This window comes from Equus caballus, chromosome 1, assembly GCF_041296265.1.
Source record: "Equus caballus isolate H_3958 breed thoroughbred chromosome 1, TB-T2T, whole genome shotgun sequence".
Lineage (NCBI taxonomy): Eukaryota > Metazoa > Chordata > Mammalia > Perissodactyla > Equidae > Equus > Equus caballus.
Window position 1 is genome coordinate 140,532,232 of NC_091684.1, and position 22,178 is coordinate 140,554,409.

Below are 22,178 nucleotides of genomic sequence, written 5' to 3' on the forward strand. Positions count from 1 at the left end.
GCGGGGCCGGGGGCGGGGAGAGGCTTCCGGGGGCCGGGGGGCGGGGCCTGGGGCGGGGAGTAGCGGCGCCTGGAGGCCGGGGGCCCGGGCGGGAAACGGAGGGGCGGGGCCGGAGCTGAGGGAGGAGCCTGGGCGGGGCAGGGCGTGGGTCTGGGGACTGGATGGAGGAGCCCAAGCCGGAGGAAGAGGGAGGGACAGGGCGGAGAGAGATTTCCCCGACCCGCAGAAGGCGAGGGACTGGAGGGCATAAAGGGTGCTGGGGAATGGGCGGGGGGAGGGGGCTTCCGGCCGGAGGCGGAGGCGAGGGATGCGGGCGGGGCCGGAGTGCCGGGCCAGGGTGGGGCCCGAAGCGCTGGCTGCTTGTGCCTTTGAAGTCTCCTGACCCGGGTGGGCTCGGGTTGAGAGACTGAGCCAAGCCGCCCTGGACGGCCCAGAGATGGGGACACCAAGAGACTCCCGCGGCAGTGGCAACGACCTGGTCCTCTTCTCCCTGGAACCTCCTGGCCGGGCGGGGCCTCGAGCGCTACACCCTCCAGAGAGTAATACAACGGGAAGACCTGGGGCTGGGAGTCCGGACTCTGGGGTCTCTTTGGGGGAGGGAGTCTTCCCCTGGCTCTCAGGGGTCCCCAAATGCAGTGTTCTCCTGCCCTCGCTGGACAGTGCTCAGAGCTGTCTCCCTCTCTGGTCCCTGTATCTGAGGGCCACCTCCCATCCCCCATCCAGCGGTGATCTAGCAGCCTTGACAACCTTGCTGGGGAGTGAAGCGTAGGGACTAGCAGAAAATGGTGTTAGTTACACCTTGTGCCCTCCTTTTACACTTAGAGAAACAGAGGCCCAGAGAGAGAAAGTGACTGGCTACCTCGCAGCCCCAGCACCATCCCCCCTCCACCTCTTCCCCTTTAGCTCTCTGGGTCAACCCTGCCCCATACCTCAGCAGGAAGAATTAAGTGTGTGGGATCAATGGTGACCTCCTTTGACTCTGGCTGCCATAGCAGCAGCTGCATCAGTTGACCAAGCTCCCCTTTCACTGCCTTCTGCTGGCCCTCAGGCTCCCAAGCCACTTCAAGCCCTGCATAGAAAAGGGCAGCCTGGGATCCCAGGGCCAAGGGGGAAGAAGACCGGGGCACACTTTTTCCTCATGCGTGGGCCTGTATTCCTTTATCTAAAGGAAGGAAGAAGTTCAGCCTGGGGATCTGAGAAAGTCAGTGTATGTGGCAACCTCTTGCAGTCAACACATGGTTTTAGTCCTCAATCTGCAGAGCTGTGCAGCTGTTGCACCCTGTGCCTGAGGACTCAGAAGATTCTGTATCTGGAAACTCAGAATCCACCTGCAGGAGACCAGAGACCCTGGGGAATTCATGTTGTTGCACAGAAGCAGCTCTCGGTGGGGGTGTGGGTGAGGTTGTTTTGATATCTAGCCAGCTCTGTCACTTTGGGGAGTGAGCCATTGATAACCACCTTGGCTTCAGTTTCCCCATCCAGCCCACGCTGGCCCTCTGGTTGTTGTCTCCACACCACATGCATTCATTCAACACAAATATTTTATTTGCCTTGATTGTTTGTCAGGCCCTATACTGATGGCTGGAAGATAGTGGCAGGACCCCCTGTCCCTATCCTCTATCAGGGACCCTGTCCTCTATCAGGAGAGAAGGGCATGTTAACAGATGAGAAAACTATGTGTTAAATGTGAGGGTAAATGCACAGAGGAAGGGCACCAAAGCCAGGATAAAGGGGTAGGACAGGCATTCTTGGCAGAGGGGACAGTGTGAGCAGTGGGAGAGAGGCATGAAACAGTATAGTGTATGTGTATAGGGAGGCCAGGCTGGAGAAGCAGACAGAGCTCAGTGTAGAGAGGACCTTGAAGACTGTGTTGAGGAGACTACATTTTAACCTCAGGGCAATGGGAAGTCATTGAAAGTTTTGGGCTGTGGAAGTGATGGACTCTGTTTTGCACGTGCACCTAACAGATGGAGTCTGATTGCATGAGGCATTCAATCTGCAAGGCTTATTGAGTGCCTCTTAAGTGGGGTGCTTTCCAATACTTCACCCTGGTATTTGTTCACTCAAAAGAATTTAGGGAGCCTCTGTTATCTGCTTACTGTCCTAAACTCTTCACATGTATCTCATGTGAAGTAGGTACCCACAAAAGTAGGTACCCACTTATGAAATAGATACACTTGTTATCCTCATTTTACAGATCAAGAATCTGATGCTTGGACCGGTTTAAGGTCACTTGACTGGTAAGTGGTGGCACAAGGATTTAAACCTCGCCCAACTCCAGACTCCATGCTCTTTACTAAATGACCTGTTTTTGAACCATTGTGTGACCAGGCCAGACAGATCCAGGCCGTGCTTGGAGAGCTGATGAACAGAGGGAGTACTGTTGTAAGTTCTCCAAGGGAAATAAACAGGGTAATAAAATTGTAACTGGGAAGCCCACTTTAGATCTGGTGTGTGTGGTGGGGAGAAACCTTTCTGCAGAGTGGATATTTCAGTGGAGACCTGAAAGATGAGAAAGAGACAGCCACAAAAAGAGGTAGGGTGGAAGGGGGAAAGTATTTCATGCAGAGGAAAGAGCAAGTGCAAAGACGTTGGCATAGGAAAGGGCTTTGGTGGTCAAGAAACACCAAGGAGGCCAGTGTGACAGAAACATAGCGAGTCAGGGAGAAAGTGGGAGACTTGAGGTCACAGTGGAAGGAAGGGAGGGAATTGGCCTCAGGTTATGACAAGGACTGAGGATTTTATTCTAAGAGGAATAGCCTAGGGAGGCATTGAGGGCTTTTAACTGGAGCAGTAGCAAAGTCTGATTCATATCTTTGAAAAGACACCTGCTGCTGTTTGGAGGAAGGATCCTAGTGGGCCAGAGTGGAAGCCAGGAATCCAGTGAGATGAGGAGACCATGGCTGTAATCCAGGGGAGAGGTGATAGGCTGCTAGCTCTAAGGTGTGGAGTAGGGATGGAGGGAAGTAAATAGATTCAAAATATATTTTGGAAGCAGGAACAATAGGTTTCCATGGTGGATTGGATGTGGTAGGTGAAGAAGGAAACAAGGATATGGTGTAGGTTTTCTTTTTCTTTCTTTCTTTCTTTTTTTTTTTTTTTTGAAGAAGATTGGCCCTGAGCTAATATCTGCCACCAATCCTCCTCTTTTTGCTGAGGAAGACTGGCCCTAAGCTCATATCCATGCCCATCTTCCTCTACTTTATATGTGGGACGCCTGCCACAGTATGGCTTGACAAGCGATGTGTAGGTCCACACCCGGGATCCGAACCAGCAAATCCCAGCCTACCGAAGCAGAACGTGAGAACTTAACCACTGTGCCACCAGGCTGGCTCCTGGTGTAGGTTTTTAACTTGAGCCAAAAATGATGATGCCATTTACTGAGATGATGAAGATAGGAGAAAAACAGGTTTATATGGTATTGGAGAAGGAGATTAAAAGTTCTGTTTTGGAGAAAGTGAGTCTGACATGCCTGTTAGGCATCTGTTTGGAGATATCAGGAGGACAACTGGACACATAGTCTGCAGCTTAGGGGAGAAGGACAGGCTGGAGATGTAATTTTGGGAATCAGCATGTAGCTGATAATTAAACCATGGGATCAGAAAAGAAAAAAAATGATAAAGCCCTCAGATAAAGTCTAGTTGAGGAAAAAGGGTTGGCTCAGCAAAGGAGACCTAAGAGGAGCAGCCAACATGCAGGAAGAAAGGAGGGGAGTGTGTTGCAGAAGTTCAGAGAAGAGAGGATTTGAAGGAGAGAGGATCACCTGTCCCAGAGGTTCAATAAAATGAGCACAGCTGCCCAGTGGTGAAGCAATGCAAGGTGAAGTCGTGCTCTGGAAGCTAGAAGACCATGAAACACCCTTTCCGTTCCTCTACAAGACTGTCCTTGGAAGCTTAGGGCTGTAAAGGCAGCGGGCAAAAGCTTGGAGAGAGAGGACTCTACAGGGGAGGGGCTCTTTTAAGTATCAAATGAGAGGACCCTGAAAATGCATTTTATAAACTGCCCAGCCTTGTGCTGTCGTTCTTGTTGTTATTATGAGCAGGGTACTGGACTGAGACCACCAGTGAGAGAGAGCAGATAAGACGTATGGAGGGGCCAGCCTGGTGGCATAGTGGTTAAGTTCCCTCGCTTTGGTGGCCAGGTTCCCAGGTTTGGCTCCCAAGCACCGACCTACACACGCCGCTCATCAAGCCATGCTGTGGCAGCAACCCACATACAAAATAGAGTAAGACCGGCAAGAGATGTTGGCTCAGGGCCAACATTCCTCACCCAAAACAAAACAAAAACAAAAACGACGTCTGGAAAGAGTTCTGGAGGAGGAAATTTCCTGGTGAAGAAAACTCGTTCCTCCAGAGAGCTTGCGTCAAAACCAGGCTTCGGTTTACGCGAGGAGATCACAGAGCGGTGTTCCGCTTTATACCGAAGTGGCCCCGGCGGCAGCAGCGAGCAGAGCATCCGGCGGATGCGAAGACTTCCCAAAGCTGACTGCGAGGAAGCCCGGCCGGAGACGTGGGAAGTCCCTCTGGCTCCGCCTCTCTCTTCCACCATCCAATCAGGATCCAGCTGGCGGGAGGCAGCGCTGGGGCGGGGAGGAGGGCGGAGCCTGAGGACCGTTAACTCACCCGAGCCCGTATCTAGTTATTCATCTGATTCGTTTCTCTGCAAGGACTCCGTGTCGTTCTTACAAAAACCTGGGTGGGCATACAACCACTTTGGAAAAAGCTCGGGCAGTTTCATATATAACTAAATATACACCTCCTCCAAGACCCAGCAATTTCTCACCTAGGTATTTATTCAAAAGAAGTTAAAGCATAAATCTACAGAAAGCCCAGATATCCATCAACAGGAAAATGGATAAACTGTAGTATATCCATACAAGGGACTACTACTCAGCAATAAAAAGGAACCAGCCTGACACACACAGCAGCATGGATGAATCTCAATATCATTATGCTGAGTGAAAGAAGCCAGTTCACACAAGAATATGGTATAATTCCATTTATAAGAAGTTCTAGAATAAGCTAAAATAATCCACGGTGAAAACAAAATCAGAAGAGGTGTTGCCTGAGGATTGAAGTTGGGGATTGACTGGAAAGGGGCATTAGAGAACTTTCTAGGTGATGTTAATGTTCCTAGAACTTTGTGCAATGAAGGAAATGTCCTATATCTGTGCTGTCCAATAGGGTAGCCACTAGCTACATGTGGCTATTGAACTCTTGAAGTGTAGCCAGTGCGACTGAAAAACTGAATTTTTATTTTCATTTAATTTTAATTACATTTAAATTAGCCACATGTGGCTAGTGACTACTCTATTGGACAGTATAGTTCTATATCCTCATAAGGGTTTGGGCTACATAGGCATATGCATTTGTCAAAACTCCTCTAATGATGTCTAAGATTTGTGCATTTCACTGCATGTAAAGTTTATGTTAAAAAGGTAAGCCTAAACTCTAGTTAATACTATGCATGTTGAAATGTTTAGAAGTGAAATGTACTGTTGTCTGCAACTTTGAAATGCATAACAAAAACATGGATTGATGAATAGAGGGATGGATAGATGGTTAGACATGATAAAACAAATACAGCAAAATATTAATTGTAGAATCTTGGTGGTAGGTATACGGGTGTTCATTGTAAAACGCTTTCAACCTTTCTGTATATGTTGGAATATTTTCAGAATAAAATGTTGAGGATACCAAGGACTCGGAGGAGAGAGGAATGGGGAGTTATTGTCTAATGGGGACAAAGTTTCTGTTTGGGGTGATGAAAATTTTCTGGAAATACATAGTGGTGATGGTTATACAACAGTTCAATGTACTTAAAAATCGTCAAAATGGTAAATTTTATGTTATGTATATTTCACAATTTTAAAAAGTTTGAAAACCAAAAGAAAAAAAATGTTGAGGGAAAATCTATGTGGAAGTCTCTGTGCCTTCTCTAGAGGCGGTCTGTGGTACTGCACAGAGAGAAGGGGGCGGGTGGTGCAGGCTGTGTGAGTGTGCTGGGTCCACTTTGAGCAGAGGGTAGTGGGAAGAGAGAATACAGGCTTTGGAAACAGACAGACCTGGGTTCCTAATCCCAGCCTTTTCATTTTCTAATTGTATGACTGTATTTGTTTCTCATTGCTATTGCTGCTGTAACAAATTACTACAAATTTAGCGGCTTAAAACAATGCGAATTTATTATCTAGCAGCTCTGGAGGTCTGAAATGTGTCTTACCGGGTTAAAATCAAGAACTGCATTCCTTTTGGAGACTCTGGGGAGACAACACACTTCCTTGCCTTTTCCAGCTTCTAGAAGTCTCCTGTATTCTTTGGCTTCCATCTTCAAAGCCAGCAGCAACATCTTCAAATTTGTCTCTCTCTCTTACACACACGTGCACACACACACAGACACACCCCTCTCCACCTCCTTCATCACATCTCCATCTCTGACTGCTGCCTCCCTCTTTCCCTTATAAGAACCCTCGTGATTCCATTGGGCCCACCGAGACAACCCAGGATAATCTTCCCATCTCAAGACCCTAATTTATCACTTTTGCAAAATTCTGGGGATTAGGTCGTAGACATCTTAGGGAGGTCATTTTTCTGCCTACCACAGTGACTTTGAAAGTTTTCATTAATGTAATGACCTATGCCACTGGTACTCATATGTCCAGACAACACAGAAGAGGAAAAATGTTTCTCATGATTTTTTCTAACAGTTTTATTGACATATAATTTACATACCATACAATTTACCCATTTAAACCAAACCATTCAATGGTTTTTAGTATACTCACAGAGGTGTGCTATCATCACATTTTTATCTATCATTTTTACATATGAGGAAACAAAGGCTTGAGATATTAAGGAAACTTGCTGAAGGTAACATCTGACTGACAGGCCTGGGGCATTGCAGTGGCCGTCAGGAGCTGAGATTCCAGTCCGAGCTTGGACTCCCTTCATGAAGACCAGTCACCTGGGAACAATGTGGTGTAGGAGCGAAACACGCAGGCTCTTAGGCCGGGTTCGACTTGGGTTCAAGGCTTTGTTGTGCTATCTACAAGCTGTGTGACTTTTGGTAAAACCTCTTGGAGCCTTGGTTTCCTCATTGGCAAAAAGGGCAATTCAGTAAATGAAGGGGCTGGACTCACCTGCAGGATCCCTTTTAGCTAAGTAATTCCAAGCTTCAACGAGGGAAAAAAAGATAACTAAAAAATAAACTCCCCAAGCATCCAGTGCAAAACGAGAGAGAATTCCCTGAAGACAGGGACTCCCACCCTTTGTTTGTACTCTCTAAGAACCTGGCACGGGTCTGAGTCCCTCACTGATGGGACTCAGCGCGGTCAGAAAGACAGAATCGTAAAATGACCCTTACGAAGGCAGAGAAGGGTGGAAAGAGTTGGGGGGCGGGGGCCGCGGAAACCGCAGGCGTTAGGGTGGTCTGCTCAGCAGTGGGCGATGATCCTGAGTGGAAACAGGGGTGGGAGGGATTAGCGGCAGCTCTTCAAGGCCAAGTTGAGCAGCCCTGTGAAGGCGAGACGGGAGAGGGAGCGTGTTGGAGGAATGGCTATGAAAATAAATCTTCAGAGCTGCGTTAGGCGACGCGAATCCGCTCGCAGCCCAGCCTCGGCTCCCCCGGGTCCCCCGGCTCCCCGCAGCCCCCTGCACCACGCCCACTCCTCCTCGCGACTTGGTACGCTCGGCCTCTACGGGAAGCCTCCTTCCTCCGGCGTGCGATTGGTACAGCCCAAGCTCGGGGAGTTGGAACTCAACGAAAGACACGCCCATTGTCACGCCCCTATCTCTGATTGGCTGGAGAATTTAAAGATCCGGCCGGTGATAGGATGATTCTCTACTCCTAGGATTTGAAAGTTCCCAGTGCCCGAACCTCGCTAGCCAGCCGGCTCCATTCAGTTTGTTTGTCGGAGTGCCGGCGCAAGTGAGTTGCCAGAGGGCCTGCTTCTTCAAGGGGTCCCTGCCGGGAGGTTGCAGACGAGTAGGTCAGACGGAGGGAGCGCGGATTCCTGGGCCCCAGGGTCCCCCCGCGATTTCCCTAGCCAAATATTCTCTACCTTTTCCCACCTTGGAGATGGGAAGCTCCAGGGCTTCGGAATCACACTAGCCCTGACTACTGCCAGCCGTTGTGGCCTCTCCCAGCCTGTTTCCACTTCTGTACACGGGGAATAATGAGACCTGCCTGGCTGCATATAAACCAGTGAACCTACCTGGAAGACAGAAGGCGCTTATTACATACGTCTCCCGCTCATCTCCCCACGTGAGATTCCTCTACTTCCTGGGAAGAGGACTCTGAGGATTCCCGTGCCCACACTGGATCTCTAGGAAGCAGGCTTCTTTTCCGTGCGGGGGCGCCCTTCTTCCGCAGCCCTTGCACTACAGCCGAGGGCCCCCAATCCGGGGTGCATTTAACGCTACTCTGGAAATTATCGTGTAGGACAGTAATTTCTAAGTGAATTTCCGGTTGGTCCCAGGGCCCTTTTACCGTCTCTTTGTGTTACCTCTTCGTGTTACCAATGACAGCCTCCGTGACCCTATAAGGCCTTGAGAGGGCTCCCCCTCACAGCCTCTATACCACCTATTATGTCCTCTGAGTCCCCGTGACCCCTGTGCTCCGGTCCTTTTGCAGACCTGCAGAGGCGGTGGCGATGCCGTTGGGGACGCAGGCAGAGGCAGCGGAGCGCGAGGACGCGGAGCTGCGGTGCCGCGTGGCTGTGGAGGAGCTGAGCCCAGGCGGGCAGCCGCGAAGGCGCCAGGCCCTACGCACCGCGGAGCTGAGCCTGGGTCGTAACGAGCGCCGCGAGCTGATGCTGCGGCTGCAGGCGCCCGGGCCCGCGGGGCGGCCGCGCTGCTTCCCCCTGCGCGCCGCGCGCCTCTTCACGCGCTTCGCAGCGGCCGGGCGCAGCACTCTGCGGCTCGCGGCCGAGGGTGCTCCCCGGGCGGGCGCGGTGCAGTTGCTGCTCTCCGACTGCCCCCCGGACCGCCTGCGCCGCTTCCTGCGCACGCTGCGCCTCAAGCTGGCAGCGGCCCCAGGTCCCCCTCCGGCCTCCGCACGCACGCAGCTGCTTGGCCCGCGGCCCCGCGACTTTGTCACTATCAGCCCGCTGCAGCCCGAGGAGCTTCGGCGCGCGGCGGCCACCCGGGTCTCGGACACAATGCCAGTGAAGCGGCCCGCGGAGCCCCGGCCGGAGGTTGAGCCCAGCACCGTGAGGACCGGAAAGGGGGGACGCCTTGGGGAATGGATGTGCCACCTAGATGGAAGACTGAGGAAGGCCAAGTTTGGGGGGAAGATGGTGGCGGTATTTGAGGGGGCTGCTGGTTATCTCAGAGGAGAGGCCCGTCCAACTTCTGAGTACGACAGGGATGTGGGAATTGTGCATATGTTTTTCACAGTGCAATCCCTGAGGCTGGGTAAGCAAGAATAGGAAAAGGAGACCCAGGCCACATTAAAAGAGAAAGTAGAGGGGCCTGCCGGGTGGCGGAGCGGTTAAGATCGCACGCTCTGCTTCGGTGGTAGGGGTTCGCTGGTTTGGGTCCGGGTCTGGACATATGCACCTCTTACCAAGCTGTGCTGTGGTAGGTGTCCCACATATAAAGTAGAGGAAGATGGGCACGGATGTTAGCTCAGGGCCAATCTTGCTCAGCAAAAAGAGGATTGGCGGCAGATGTGAGCTCAGGGCTAATCTTCCTCAAAAAAAAAAGGAGAGAGAGAGAAAGCAGAGAAGACTTCAGAAGGAAAAGCAGGAATGTACTCTCCCTGGAGGAGAGGAGCTTTTGGAGAGAAGGAAGTGGTCAGCAGTGTCGGGGCAGCCAACAGGTCCAATCAGATGGCGAGACAAAGTCAGGTGGGTTTGACAGTGTTTGGAACTGTGGCAGATGGATTGCAGACCACAGGGGTTTGAGACTAAGCTGGTGAGAAGATGGAGATGGAGCAAGAAGGGGCCCTGGCTAGGCGGGGTTTTGCTGGGTGTTTTGAGGTGAAAGAGACAGGTTTGTGAGAAGAAGAGGAGTGAGAAGGAAGGATGGGTGAGAAGAGAGTCAGGGAACCAGGGGAGAGAGCTGAGGGAGAATCCAGACCCACACACTGGGGTCTTCAGGGCACTAGAGGTCAGTGGAGCCCCAGATTTGGTCCCTCCCTCATGGAGAGTCCTGGACCCTGATAGTTATTGGCAAGATCTCCAAGTGAACCAAAGGTGACCAAGGGCTCCAAGGGGTGAAGCCCAGCAGAGACACACAGGGCTACCAGGCCTAGTGTTGTACCCAGGCCAAGAAGGGAGGGGCAATGCCTCGGGGGTGTGAGGAGGCCCTGAGACAGCCTTATCCCCCCAGGAAGTCCCAAGGTGGCCCCTGCCTATGAAGAGGCTGAGTTTGCCCCCCGCCAAACCGCAGCTTTCTGAGGAACAGGCTGCTGTGTTGAGGGTTGTCCTGAAAGGACAGAGCATTTTCTTCACTGGGAGTGCAGGTAGTGGGGGACAGAGTGAGGGCAGGGAGAATGTGGTGGGGTGGGTGGAGGAGAGGTGACCCTAACTTTGCCTTCTGCCCAGGGACAGGGAAGTCTTATCTGCTGAAGCGTATCCTGGGCTCACTGCCTCCTATAGGCACTGTGGCCACTGCCAGCACTGGGGTGGCAGCCTGCCACATCGGGGGTACTACCCTCCATGCCTTTGCAGGTAAGTGAGAGCCCCTGGGGCTTGAGCTGGGAGCAAGCCAGGCCTGTGGGAAGGGGGAAGGGGAGGTCAATGTTGAGACAGGGCTGGGGCCTTAGCCCAAGGCTGAGTAGTGTCATTCACAGGCATTGGCTCGGGCCAGGCTCCCCTGGCCCAGTGTGTGGCCCTGGCCCAGCGGCCAGGTGTGCGGCAAGGTTGGCTGAACTGCCAGCGGCTGGTCATTGACGAGATCTCCATGGTGGAGGCAGATCTGTTTGACAAGCTTGAGGCTGTGGCCAGGTCAGTATGTGCAGGGTGGGCAGTGAGGGCTGGGTTCTGGTAGTCTTCCATGTGGACCCTGCCCATGCCAGCACCCCATACTCCTCTCCAGAGCTGTCCGACAGCAGAACAAGCCATTTGGAGGGATCCAGCTCATCATTTGTGGGGACTTCCTGCAGCTGCCACCTGTAACCAAGGGCTCCCAGCCCCCACAGTTCTGCTTCCAGGTACCACTCACTCTCTGGCCCCACCCCCCATAGGAGTCTGCTCTCCCCCCTGACACCCCCACCCCTCCCTCATCAGGCCAAGAGCTGGAGGAGGTGTGTCCCAGTGACCCTGGAGCTGACTGAGGTGTGGAGGCAGGCAGATCAGACCTTCGTCTCTCTGCTGCAGGCCGTGCGGCTGGGCAGGTAGGCCCTGGTGAACAGAGAAGGGCTCACAGGAGAGCATCCAAGCATGGGTTGGAGAGGAGCACAGGGACCCAGAGAAAGGGAAGAAATGCTTCAGGCCCCATAGGAGATGTTGACTCTGTGAGTGCTGGGACCGAGCCTCCCCCAGGGTTGTGTCCCTATCACCCAGCATAGGGCCTGGCACAGAGGAATTCTTAGGGAAGTATGGGCAGATGGACACACAAGAGGAATTCAGAGATGTTAACACTCCCATTTCACAGATGCAGAAACTGGGGTTCAAAGAGGTGAAGTCTCGGCGAGTAAGTGGCCAACCTGGGATTTGAACCCAGAGCTGAATCTAAAACCCAAGTTCCTTCCACGCTTAGAGCATGTAGGGCCACTTGGTAGGGGCAGGGAAGTTGCAGACATGATCCCACCCCAGCTAGGACAAAAGGTTGAAATGCTACAGCTACTCTAACTTAGGAGTGGACAGGAGGCCAGGAGGGCGGAAGATATGGCCCAGAGCTTGGCCTTGAAAACCGGTCAGACTGGGCTAGGACAGTGGAGGGGGTGGTGATGAGGGGCTTTGTATGCCTGGGGACAGGAGGCAGGGAAGAAGGTGCACAGCACTCAGCAGCATGCGTGGGGGACAAGAGGAAGCCTGAGTGGCAGAGCAGGGAGAGGGGGTTCAAGCTGTTCCCCCATCGCCCACTTGAGTTGCTGCTGCCCCCAGGCTTCCCCGTGTGGAGGAGGGCTTGAGATGGGGCAAAACAGAAACACAGGCTAGATTTTTTTCCCCCAAGGCAGTAGGCAAGGGGCTAGAAGATTGTACCTTGGAAGTTGATCTGATTATAGGCAACCAGTATTACAGGGTGTCAACATCAGTGCCTGTCTAGGTCCTTAAACCTCTGTGCTCACTCATTGCACCCAACTTCCTCAGGAGCAATGGTGGGGGGGAGCGGGGGGTACCTGGCTCCTGCCTGGGGGCAGACACAGGGAAGGGTGCTCCCCCATGATCATAGCCAAGCACCACCTGCAAGCTCATTCTCCATATCAGGGTCCAAGTGGAGAAGGGACAAGTTGACCAGCCTGGGGACCAGCAAACCTTGCCCCGGTGACCCCTTCCAGTCCCCAGGCCTGACTTGTGGCCTGCTGCTTGGGCCATACTGCCCACGTGTCCTGCCTTCCCTGGTGTTCAGGTAGGCTCTGCCCTGACAGCCCAGCCTCCACAGGTGCTCAGATGAGGTGACCCGCCAGCTCCGGGCTACTGCCACTCACAAGGTGGGGCGAGATGGGATTGTGGCCACGAGGCTCTGCACCCACCAGGATGATGTGGCCCTTACCAATGAGAGGCGGCTGCAGGAGCTACCAGGTGAGCAGGGAGCTGGGACTGGCCAAGACCAGCTGGGAGGGGCCATCAGACAGGTGTGGCCCCCAAGGCAGCCTGGGCCCTTGGTGTCATTTGGATTTCTAGGCCGCCAACCTCTGTGGCCATGAAGGCCATTACATTTGCAGATGTAATTGTGACTTTGAGTGATGTGACCTTGAGTGGGTCAAGGTCACTCAGCCAGTAAATGCTGGAAGTGACACTTGAACCCAGGCCTCCGATTTCAAAGCTCCAACTAGGCCTGAGCTGTCCTCACTACCTCCCACCAGGCCCTGGTCTAATATGTGTTTTTGGAAACTGAGGCACAAGTCAGTGACGTGTAATCTGTTTATTCAACTCTTTTCCCAGGTGAAGTACACAGCTTTGAGGCCATGGACAGTGACCCTGAGCAAGCCCGGACCCTGGATGCCCAGTGTCCCGTTAGCCAGCTCCTTCAGCTAAAGCTGGGGGCCCAGGTGAGTGGGAAGCAGGGTCTAGACCCTGGGAGCTTGGGCCTCCCCCATCCTTGCCCCTCTGCCCAGGCTGCTCCACAGCCAGAGGGCCCAGCTGTGACCCAGCAACTCTCTCCCTCCTGTTCCACCACCTCCCTGTCTTCAGCTTTCCACTGCCCTCCACTTCCTGCAGCTGCAGCTCCAGGCAGCATTGCTCTGGACAAGTCCCTTCCCCTTGCTGAAGCTCCATTTCCTCATCTTGAAAACAGGGAGTGAAATACCTACCCGACGCGGTCGTCTTCTGTACTGTACCCCATACTGTCAGAGTCCTCCTTCCTGCCACAGTGTTGGGGGTGGGCCAAATGGGAGCCTTTCCTCAGGTCCCAAAGGGCATCCAAGGGGAAATTTAGACACAGTGTGGTTGGAAGAGGGGTGGCAGGATCTGGGTGCTCTCCCTCAAGATTGTGGCTCACACATACCCCATAGCAGATGTGGTAAATTTCAAAATGCTGTGAGATCTGTTACCTTATTGCTCCTTACCCCATCCTTCTGAGGCAAACTGAGCAAATGTTATTCCCCTTTGACACAAGGGGAAACTGAGACCTCAGGAAATAAAGCAGCTTGCCAAAGGGGTCATAGTCAGCTGGAGGCCGAGCCAAGGATTAGGACTCAGTGCCCCTCCGTGACAGTCCCCAGGCCCTGGGAACCGCTGCATCAACCACTGGGGCTGAGGACAGGCATCGGATGGAACCAGCTACTCTCTCTGCCTCCAGTTCTCTTTCTCTTACAGGTGATGCTGGTGAAGAACTTAGCAGTGTCCCGGGGCCTGGTGAATGGCGCCCGAGGGGTGGTAGTCGGGTTCGAAGCTGAGGGCAGAGGTAGGCGATGGGGAAGCAGTCCTGCTGCTTGGGTTTGCAGCAGGGCCCAGGGGTGAGTGTGAGGACGAGAAGGCTAGGATGCAAAGGGGAGGGATCCTCACCTCTGAACCCTGAAGCAGGCTGAGGGGTCGGACTTCTCCATGCCTCCCTCAGGGCTGCCCCAGGTGCGGTTTCTGTGTGGAGTCACCGAGGTCATCCGGGCTGACCGCTGGACAGTGCAGGCCACAGGGGGCCGGCTTCTCAGCCGGCAGCAACTACCCCTCCAGCTGGCTTGGGCAATATCCATCCACAAGAGCCAGGTGAGCAGCCAGTGCAGGGGATGTGGGCAGGGCAGAGCAGAGCAGGGACAGGATAGGCCTGGGGCATGTTGAAGGGGGGTCTTAAAGGCTTTTTGGGGGTTCAGCTTGCCCCGGATGGAAAGTACCAGACCACTTGTAGAATAAACCTTTCTTTAGTGCATTTCCCATCCCACCTCCTCTCTCTTTCCTGGACATGTGTACTTCCCCCGTCATCTCCTGCCCTGCCATTTTCTGAGCCACTACTAGATATGTTAAATTTAATCCTTACTACAACTGTAAGAGGTATAGATGTAATAATCATTCTTGTTTTACAGAAGAGGATACCAAGGCTGAGAGGTTAAGTAACTTGTCCAAGGTCACACAGCTAGTGAGGGGCAGAGCCAGGATTCATTTCTATGCTTGTCTGACCCAGGCCTGAGCTCTTTCCTTTCACCTCTACCCCTCTATTCTTATCCTGGATGTGTCTCCTGGACCCCATCCTACTCAGACATCCATCTGCTGTCAGCCTGTCCTTCTGCCTCAAGAATCTCTGGACTAGGCGAGGAGATCCAGGGGCAGTAGCTGGGCTGGGGAAGGTGGGGTCAGGTTCTTGGGCACAAAGGATTTCAGGCTGAGCTGGCTCCAGCTCTGTTCCTCCACCCCCCAGGGCATGTCCCTGGACTGTGTGGAGATCTCTCTGGCCCGTGTGTTTGCCAGTGGCCAGGCCTACGTAGCCCTTTCCCGGGCCCGCAGCCTGCAGGGCCTGCGTGTGCTGGACTTTGACCCCATGGCGGTTCGCTGTGATCCCCGTGTGCTGAGCTTCTATGCCAACCTGTGGCGAGGCAGGGGCCTCAGCCTGGTAAGAGGGTGTCACCCAATGGTGGGCCATGTGGCCATGGGCAGCCTGGGAGCTACGATGGAGGGAAGGCCAAGGGACGCTTGAGTGGGGGTGACAGAGCCTTTTCCGGCTCTGTTGGGGGCAGGGGCAAGAGAAAGGAGATGCTGGCTCCCAGGCTGTAGCCCTGGAGGACAGCACAAGCCCACGATTGGGCTTCTCTGTCTCTGATCCAGGACTCCCCAAATGATGATGAGGCAGCCTCAGACCAGGAGAACATGGACCCGAACCTTTGAGCCACAAAAAGAAGAGAAAGGATGGTCTCACCATGCTCCTGCACCCTAAGGCCAGGGTCTCAGGGGATAACAGGGGGAGGGTGGTCAGTGTCCCTTCCTCCCTTCACTAGGGGCTCCAAGCCTCCTGGCAGGGTTCAAGGGAGAGTGCTTCCCACCCATTTGCCAGCTGTGTCTCAGTTTCTCCCCTTGCCCTGGCTGAGCTGCTTCTAGGGGCAGGAGTAACCCTTTCTGTGCCGGTTGGGAATGGTCCTGTAGGGATACCTGGTGTAAGAGGACAGAGCTCTCTGCGAGGGCTGGCCCCAGGGCCACATGGTCGCGAATGCTGCTCTTTTTGGGCTGCAGAGGGGAGGGGCAGCAAGGACAGGTGCTCCAGGAGCAGGAGCAGGCTGTAGGGGTCCTGGGATGCCTCAGGCTGAGTACAGGCCCCAAACAGGGAAGGGAACCTGGGGGCATCTTCCCAGCCAGGCCCAGCCTAGCACAAGCCAGGACAAACTCCCTCCGGACCTACTGTGAGAACACATGCTGTGAACTGTGTGCCCGAACCTTAAGCTGCTTTTTGGGAGAAGAAATTATATTTGGGGGTATTGAAATGATGTTCTCAGATCGTATTTATTTAAGACAAATAAACTTGAGATTTGCGTAAGGACTGTGAGTCTTTGGCTCTCTTTAAGAAGGCACCCCTGCCTGGGCCCAGGGAATCCATTCCAGGGAGGCTGTGCTTGCCTCCCCGCTGCACACAGAGGTGTTTACGTGTCGATGGCTGAGCCCCCAGCACCTTTATGTGAGACGTTGTTAGTATCATTGGTGATTTGGAAAGTTGAGGTTGGTGACTCATGATGAAATAACAAGGTGAACCACCGTCACCCAATAGTCAGACAAGGACACACGAGAGAATTCACGTGGTGGGGAACAGGCCTGTCACAACATCTGAAGAAGGCTAGGGTCTTCTGGAGGCCTCACTTTGGGCCTTGCTGGGGCTGCAGCTGATGGGAGGGAATCACCAACAAACTAGCTACAGTTGATCAGAAGTCCTGGTGGAAATTGCGCAGGGGTCCTCATAGGCTGGCGGAAACTGTTAGGGTTCCCTGCTTCTGAGTGAAAAGGCATCAATTCTGGCTGGTAAACTTGGGTTATGGTGGAAGCATGCATTGGGAGCTACAGAGAGCAATCTACTGAAGTGTGAAATCCCCGATGGTGGGAGCAGTCAAGAATAATAAAGCCATGCTGTTTGCCAGGGGACACAGAATTTGGGTGCTTGAAGGAGTTTATCCTTGTCTTCCCAAAGCCAACAGGGGCCCCAGTGTACAGATTGGGTGCTCAGCAGGTGTCTGGTTAAGTGGGGGAAACCACTGACACATGGGCGCAGTGCTGTGGTGGTTTGAGGGGCTACGAGGCCTCAGACCTTCCCTGTGGGCTTCATGGAGAAGGCAGGGCTACAGCCTGTGGAGAATTTGAGTGATGGTCAAAGTTCAGGAGATAGACCTGGTGTTCTGTCCTGATTTTGCCACTCGCCAGCTGTGTGACTTTAGGCATGTTACACCACCTCTCTGAGAGGATTTCCTCACCTATAAAGTGTAGGTGGTAACTTCCTTTCCCATGGGGTTATTGGGAGAAAGGCCAGCCACATGGCAGGAGCTCATTTATGACTACAATGATTATCACTGTGCTGTCTGTAGGGCAGTCCTGTCCGGTTCCTATGTTGGCTCCTTTGGCAGACAAGATGTAGAGGCTTAGAGGGGTGCCAGCCTGGCCCCTGGACACCGGAGGACCACTGCCTGTTTGACACCACACTTCCTGACCTTGAAGAGTTGATTGTTTTCCTGTGGCATGAACTCTTTTCTCTGTCCCAAACAGAAGACATTCTTAGGAGCAGAAACAGAGCTCACTAGGGTGAACCCCCCACCCAACAAGTGGGCAGCCATGGGGGCCTTTCAATGTGGAGCCATTCGAGGGTCTGGTTGTTCCCAATCTGCCATAGCACACAGCCCTCCTCCCGAGTCCAGCTGTGAGCACACAGGGGCCGGGCTCTCAGGGGAATTACAGTCTGGTTGCACCTTGCGTTTTTCACTCCTTCCACTTAACACAGTGTGGGGACCATCTACTTCAGCGCAGATAGGCTTGTCTTGTGTTTTTTGGAAACTCTGCACCATCTGGGGGTTCTTGGGTGGAAACAGGAGAAACTGTCTCAGGATAACTAAACAGGAGAGGAAGGTAACAGAAGGCTAACTTGCAGAATTCATATGAAGCCCAGAAACCCAGGCTTGGAAGCGACTGGCACCAGGGAGGCTAGAGCCACTGGCAGGAGTGGAGCTGGGAGCAGCTGGCCAGGAGGACCTCTGTGGCCACCCCTGGACACCAAAGAGCACAGCCAGCAGGCCACTCTTCTGCCTCTTCATGTCACTCAGGCCAGATGTAAAGGCAGGTATGAGGCTGGATGGGCTTGGTCTCCCGCGCAGGCCCTGCAGCCACTGGCAAGAGGCTGGGTGTGCCATCAAGGTGCAAGAGGGACCAGGGCTTCTGCCAAGAGATGACTCTCCCATCATCTCCCGGAGCCAGGCTGTTAAGGACGTCTGAGAGTCCCTCCAGGGACTCTCCTCTCTGACCCCACCCTCAACACACACTGCTGAGGCCTCCCACCACCCCCAGACCTTTCCCCTCACCCAGGGACTGATTTCAACTCTCCATGGTCTCACAGGGACTTGCCCTGTGACATCTTTAAGATGTCTTCCTCACGAGACTGCCTGGACACTAGAACGTCCTGTCCTGCGTAATCCCTTCTCATTGAGCAGATGCTCTCCAGAAGGGCCCTGGCGGAAGGCAAACATGTTCACTATGAGGGGGAGCTTCAGACATTCCTGCCTCTCAGGCCAGATCATGACAGTGGATTGTTTTGTGAGGGAGATGGGCAAGAAACCTCACAGTTCTTTATTTTCTCGACATCTAATTTAATCTAACTTAGAACCTGTACTCCTGAGGGTGTAGGGAAACCCCATCTCAGTCCGAATTGGGGGCACCCCTCCAGGGTGATAGAGGCAGGGAATGAGGCTTGCGGGAGCAGGCCTCTCATCTCCAGGGCCTCACAGCAGCTGCTGACACCCACAGGCCTTAACTCTGCCCAGGAGTGGAGGTGGGGGAGCAGCTTTCCCAGAACTGTAGCCTCTCCAGGGCCTCACACTACGCCCTCTGGAACCTGCCACCTCCCTGTGATGCTCCCAGGGGACCCTCTGATCACTTGTGCCTCCCCAGTCTTGGGGACCCTCTTCTCTCTGCCTCTCCTTCCCCCCAGCATAGTCCCTAGTCCCCTCAAGGAATTGGACTTCAGGAGCAAAAGCTAGAAGAGTGTGTCCTCAGGCAGCTTCTAGATTCAAGGCCAAGGGGCACAAAGGCCTGGTGACCCCATTTAGAACACGAGGGGTTGGGGCCAGCCCGGTGGCACAGCGGTTAAATGTGCACGTTCCACTTTGGCAGCCTGGGGTTCTCAGGTTCAGATCTCCGGTGCGGACATGGCACCGCTTGGCAAGCCATGCTGTGGTAGGCATCCAACATATAAAGTAGAGGAAGATGGGCATGGATGTTAGCTCAGGGCCAGTCTTCCTCAGCAAAAAGAGGAGGATTGGCAGCAGTTAGCTCAGGGCTAATCTTCCTTAAAAAAAAAAAAAGCACAGGGTCAGGGGTGGATGGTTAATGGTTAAGCACCACAGGCAGAACAAAGGAGAAAATATCCCCAGTAAAGATCCTATCATACTGGGATACAGGAGACTTCCGGCCCATCCTGTGTGTTCATCCATTTATTCATTCCACAAACATTTATCAAATGCCTCTAATAGGCCAGGCGCTGGGCTGCACACTGGAGACCCCACAGTAAAACAGAGCGATGCACCCCTGCCTCCTGCTCCGGACACTTATAGTGAAGGGAGGGAGACCAATTATAAACAAGCAAGCAACTAACAAGACCTCAAACTGTGACAAGAGCTAAATACTCAGTAAGAGAGTACCTGCGGGGGCGGGCTGGGGCCGAAGCTTTCTCAGAGGATGGTGGGAGAAAGGGGCTCTGAGGTGGATGCCTTGCCCCTCTCCTGACTTTGCTACATGTTTCTATCCTGAAATATCCAGATTAACCCTTCATGACTCACCTCAGACATCATCTCTTGTTTCCTAGGATCTCGCCCTGCCCTCTTCTAGGCAGAACGGTCAGTTCCTGCCTCCGAGCGCATACATGTACTGTCCTTGGCTGTGGGTCTCTCTCCTGCACAACAAAGCTTCTCAGAACAGGAGTGAGTCTCCTGCCTCTTGCAGCCCCAGCGCCCAGCCCAGCACATGGAACAGGGCAGGCAGATAGCAAGGAAGGAATAAAGGAATGAAAGAATGCAAAGCCTGCAGTTAGGGAACCATATGGGCCTGCCACCTGCCTGAGCTGCTGCTGGAGGGTGTGGGGGCCTTGACTTCTGCTTCCTCCCTAGTTGCCCAGTCGCAGGGATTTCCTCCTGTCCCCTCCACTCTCCAGAAGGAAGGCTGGAGATGAGTTTGTCAGGAGGACAGGCTGGAGAAGGCATTTAGGAAAAGGGAACTGTGTACCTAGAACAAAGGCACAGAGGTGAAAGATGGAGCTCGATGGTGCACTTTAAAGCAAGAGGAGATGGGAGTTGGGGGAGGCAGGCCTGTCCTGGAGGGGGCTCAGCCTGGGGTGAGAGCCCCTCTGGGGGCAAGAGGCTCCTGTAAGTCCCACTTCCCACTGGCCCCCATTTGTCTCCCTCGCCTCAATGTTCCCTCCTCAGTGCTTGCTGTGATCTGCCTCAGAGGGTAATGAGCAATTTACAAACATGTCTCCCCAAGAAGGAGGTGGATCTCTTGGTATCAAGAGACCTGGCTTAGATGTCTTTGTGTCCCCATAGCACTCAGCATGATGACTTCAGAGAGGTGACACTTCATAAAATGTTTGAGAAATGAAAGAACACCAGGACAGTGCCCGGTCCTGAGTGCCCACCTTCACCCTGCTCTCGGTGGGGCAGCCAGGAGAGGGCTTAGCTAGGCATGACCTCATCCTTCCTGAGGTTCTGGCATATTTTGCCCACCCACACAGGACCAATAGTCATGCTCAGACCCTCCAACCCTAGCCAGGCCCTCCTGCTTCCCAAGCACCACACACCATGGACCACTAGGTGGCGCCAAGTGGTCATTCAGTCCCTTCCCAGAGGTCTGGGAGGTCCTTTGTCTCCCAGTCTCTGTGCTTAGGTGGGGCACATGCACACCTCAGGAGCGGGGTGCCAAGAAAGCGTAGGGAGGGGGTTTCCTTTGCTGAGAAGCTTGCACTGAGTGTCTGTTGAGTGCCTCATGGTTTGTGTTCATTAGCTCTCCTGTTTGTTTTTCACAATAACCCTGAGAGGACTGTGGGACATTATCCCCACCTATGGGGAAAGAATACTAATCTCTTGAGAGGTTAGGTGACTTGGTCAAGGCCACACTGCAAGCTGGGTCTGGAACCCAAGTCCCAGCTATAGTGTCCTGGGGTTTTTGCAAAGTAAGCAGAGGGCTGGTACTGGCTCCACCACTTCCCCTGTGACCTTGGACATGGCCTAAATCCTCAGGCCTAGTTTCATCATTAGCACAAAGGGGCTAAGAGCCCATCAGCGGAGTTAGGTCAAGTGAAGAGCACGAGGTAAAGGTAAACCCTCTTTGCGAGGTCCTATAGGCCTTTATTACTCTTACCTGAAGAGGGCCCCCCTGCACCCCTACCCTTCCCTTTCCCCCTCCCCACCTCTTAAGTGGCCCAGGGAATAACAAAGAGGATTAACAAGAGCCAGAGTAAATGAATGCCCTTTCACAGTCCTCCTGCCTGGAGGACCCAGCTGTGCCCACCCACTAAGGGGAAGGGGAGAAGGAAGTCTTGTCCCCTCTCCTTCCCCCAGCGGACAGGAGTGCCCGTCCTGGTCACTGAGTGCGTTTGTCCTAGCTGCCCCTCTTCTTTCCTCCATCCACCTTCTTCTCAGTCTTCCACAACTCGATGAGGGGGATTTTTAGACCTAGTTTACAGAGGAGACCGGGGCTCACAGAAGGTGGGTGGCTCAAGGTTGCACTGTTGTAAAAGGCAGAGCCAGGATGGGCGCCCAGGCGTCTGAGGCCTCACCTCAGCGCTGAGGGCCTTCACAAAAAGGAGCAAGCATGGAGTCCCTCCTTGCCCCTAGCTTTGTCCCAGAAACCCCACACTCAAGTCTCTATTTCTTTATGATTCCAAGAGCTTCACCTGCTGAGACATAAATGGCTGGGAGGGGCCAAGATGGAAGGGGAGGTGCTTGGAAGGAGACCCTCAATAGGGAAGTGAACCCCAGGTGCCAGACAAGCCCTGCAGGGACGGGGTGACGGCTAGCCCACCTCCCGCCCCTCGCCCCTCGGACTCTTATCCCCTTGGCTCCAGCTCCCTCCTTCAGCTTTGCAGCTGCCTAGCAGATGCCGGCCCAAGGTGTGCCCCCTCACTTACCCCCCCACCAGCCGGTGTTGGGTTCAGTAAGCAGAGCCCAGCTTACTTGGGAAGGTACAGAGTGAGGAGGGCATCCAGTTACAGGCTGGGGCTTGGAGGGCGGGCAGGGGCAACCCGGGGGCAGGAGCCAAAGGCCAGGGAACTGATGGTGGGGGCAGGTGTTGTGGGAGCCCCACCCCCACCGCAGGGGGCCCTATCTTCTGGGCTCCTTGCCTCCCTGAACTCCTCCACGCTCCTGGGGGATGTAGCAGAAAGACCATGGCATCCAGCCTCAGACGCCACGGG

The 22,178-nt window shown here is 53.9% G+C and overlaps 1 protein-coding gene across 4 annotated transcripts; it reads left to right on the forward strand.

Moving 5' to 3' along the window:
- Positions 1-7,788: 7,788 nt before the first annotated feature.
- Positions 7,789-16,064, forward strand: PIF1 (PIF1 5'-to-3' DNA helicase). 4 transcript variants are annotated; one of them, XM_023655430.2, is made up of 13 exons: positions 7,789-7,923; positions 8,629-9,205; positions 10,329-10,461; positions 10,544-10,669; positions 10,792-10,945; positions 11,037-11,151; positions 11,228-11,334; positions 12,546-12,685; positions 13,049-13,155; positions 13,922-14,009; positions 14,163-14,308; positions 14,955-15,146; positions 15,359-16,064. In XM_023655430.2, the coding sequence occupies exons 2-13, from the start codon at positions 8,648-8,650 to the stop codon at positions 15,416-15,418; spliced, it is 1,926 nt and encodes a 641-aa protein (XP_023511198.1). In that variant the 5' UTR covers positions 7,789-7,923; positions 8,629-8,647; the 3' UTR covers positions 15,419-16,064. The 4 variants fall into 4 exon arrangements, with proteins under 4 accessions (XP_023511198.1, XP_070126863.1, XP_070126857.1 ...); XM_070270762.1 differs by having other exon boundaries at positions 8,629-9,190; XM_070270756.1 differs by having other exon boundaries at positions 14,955-15,371.
- Positions 16,065-22,178: the final 6,114 nt, after the last annotated feature.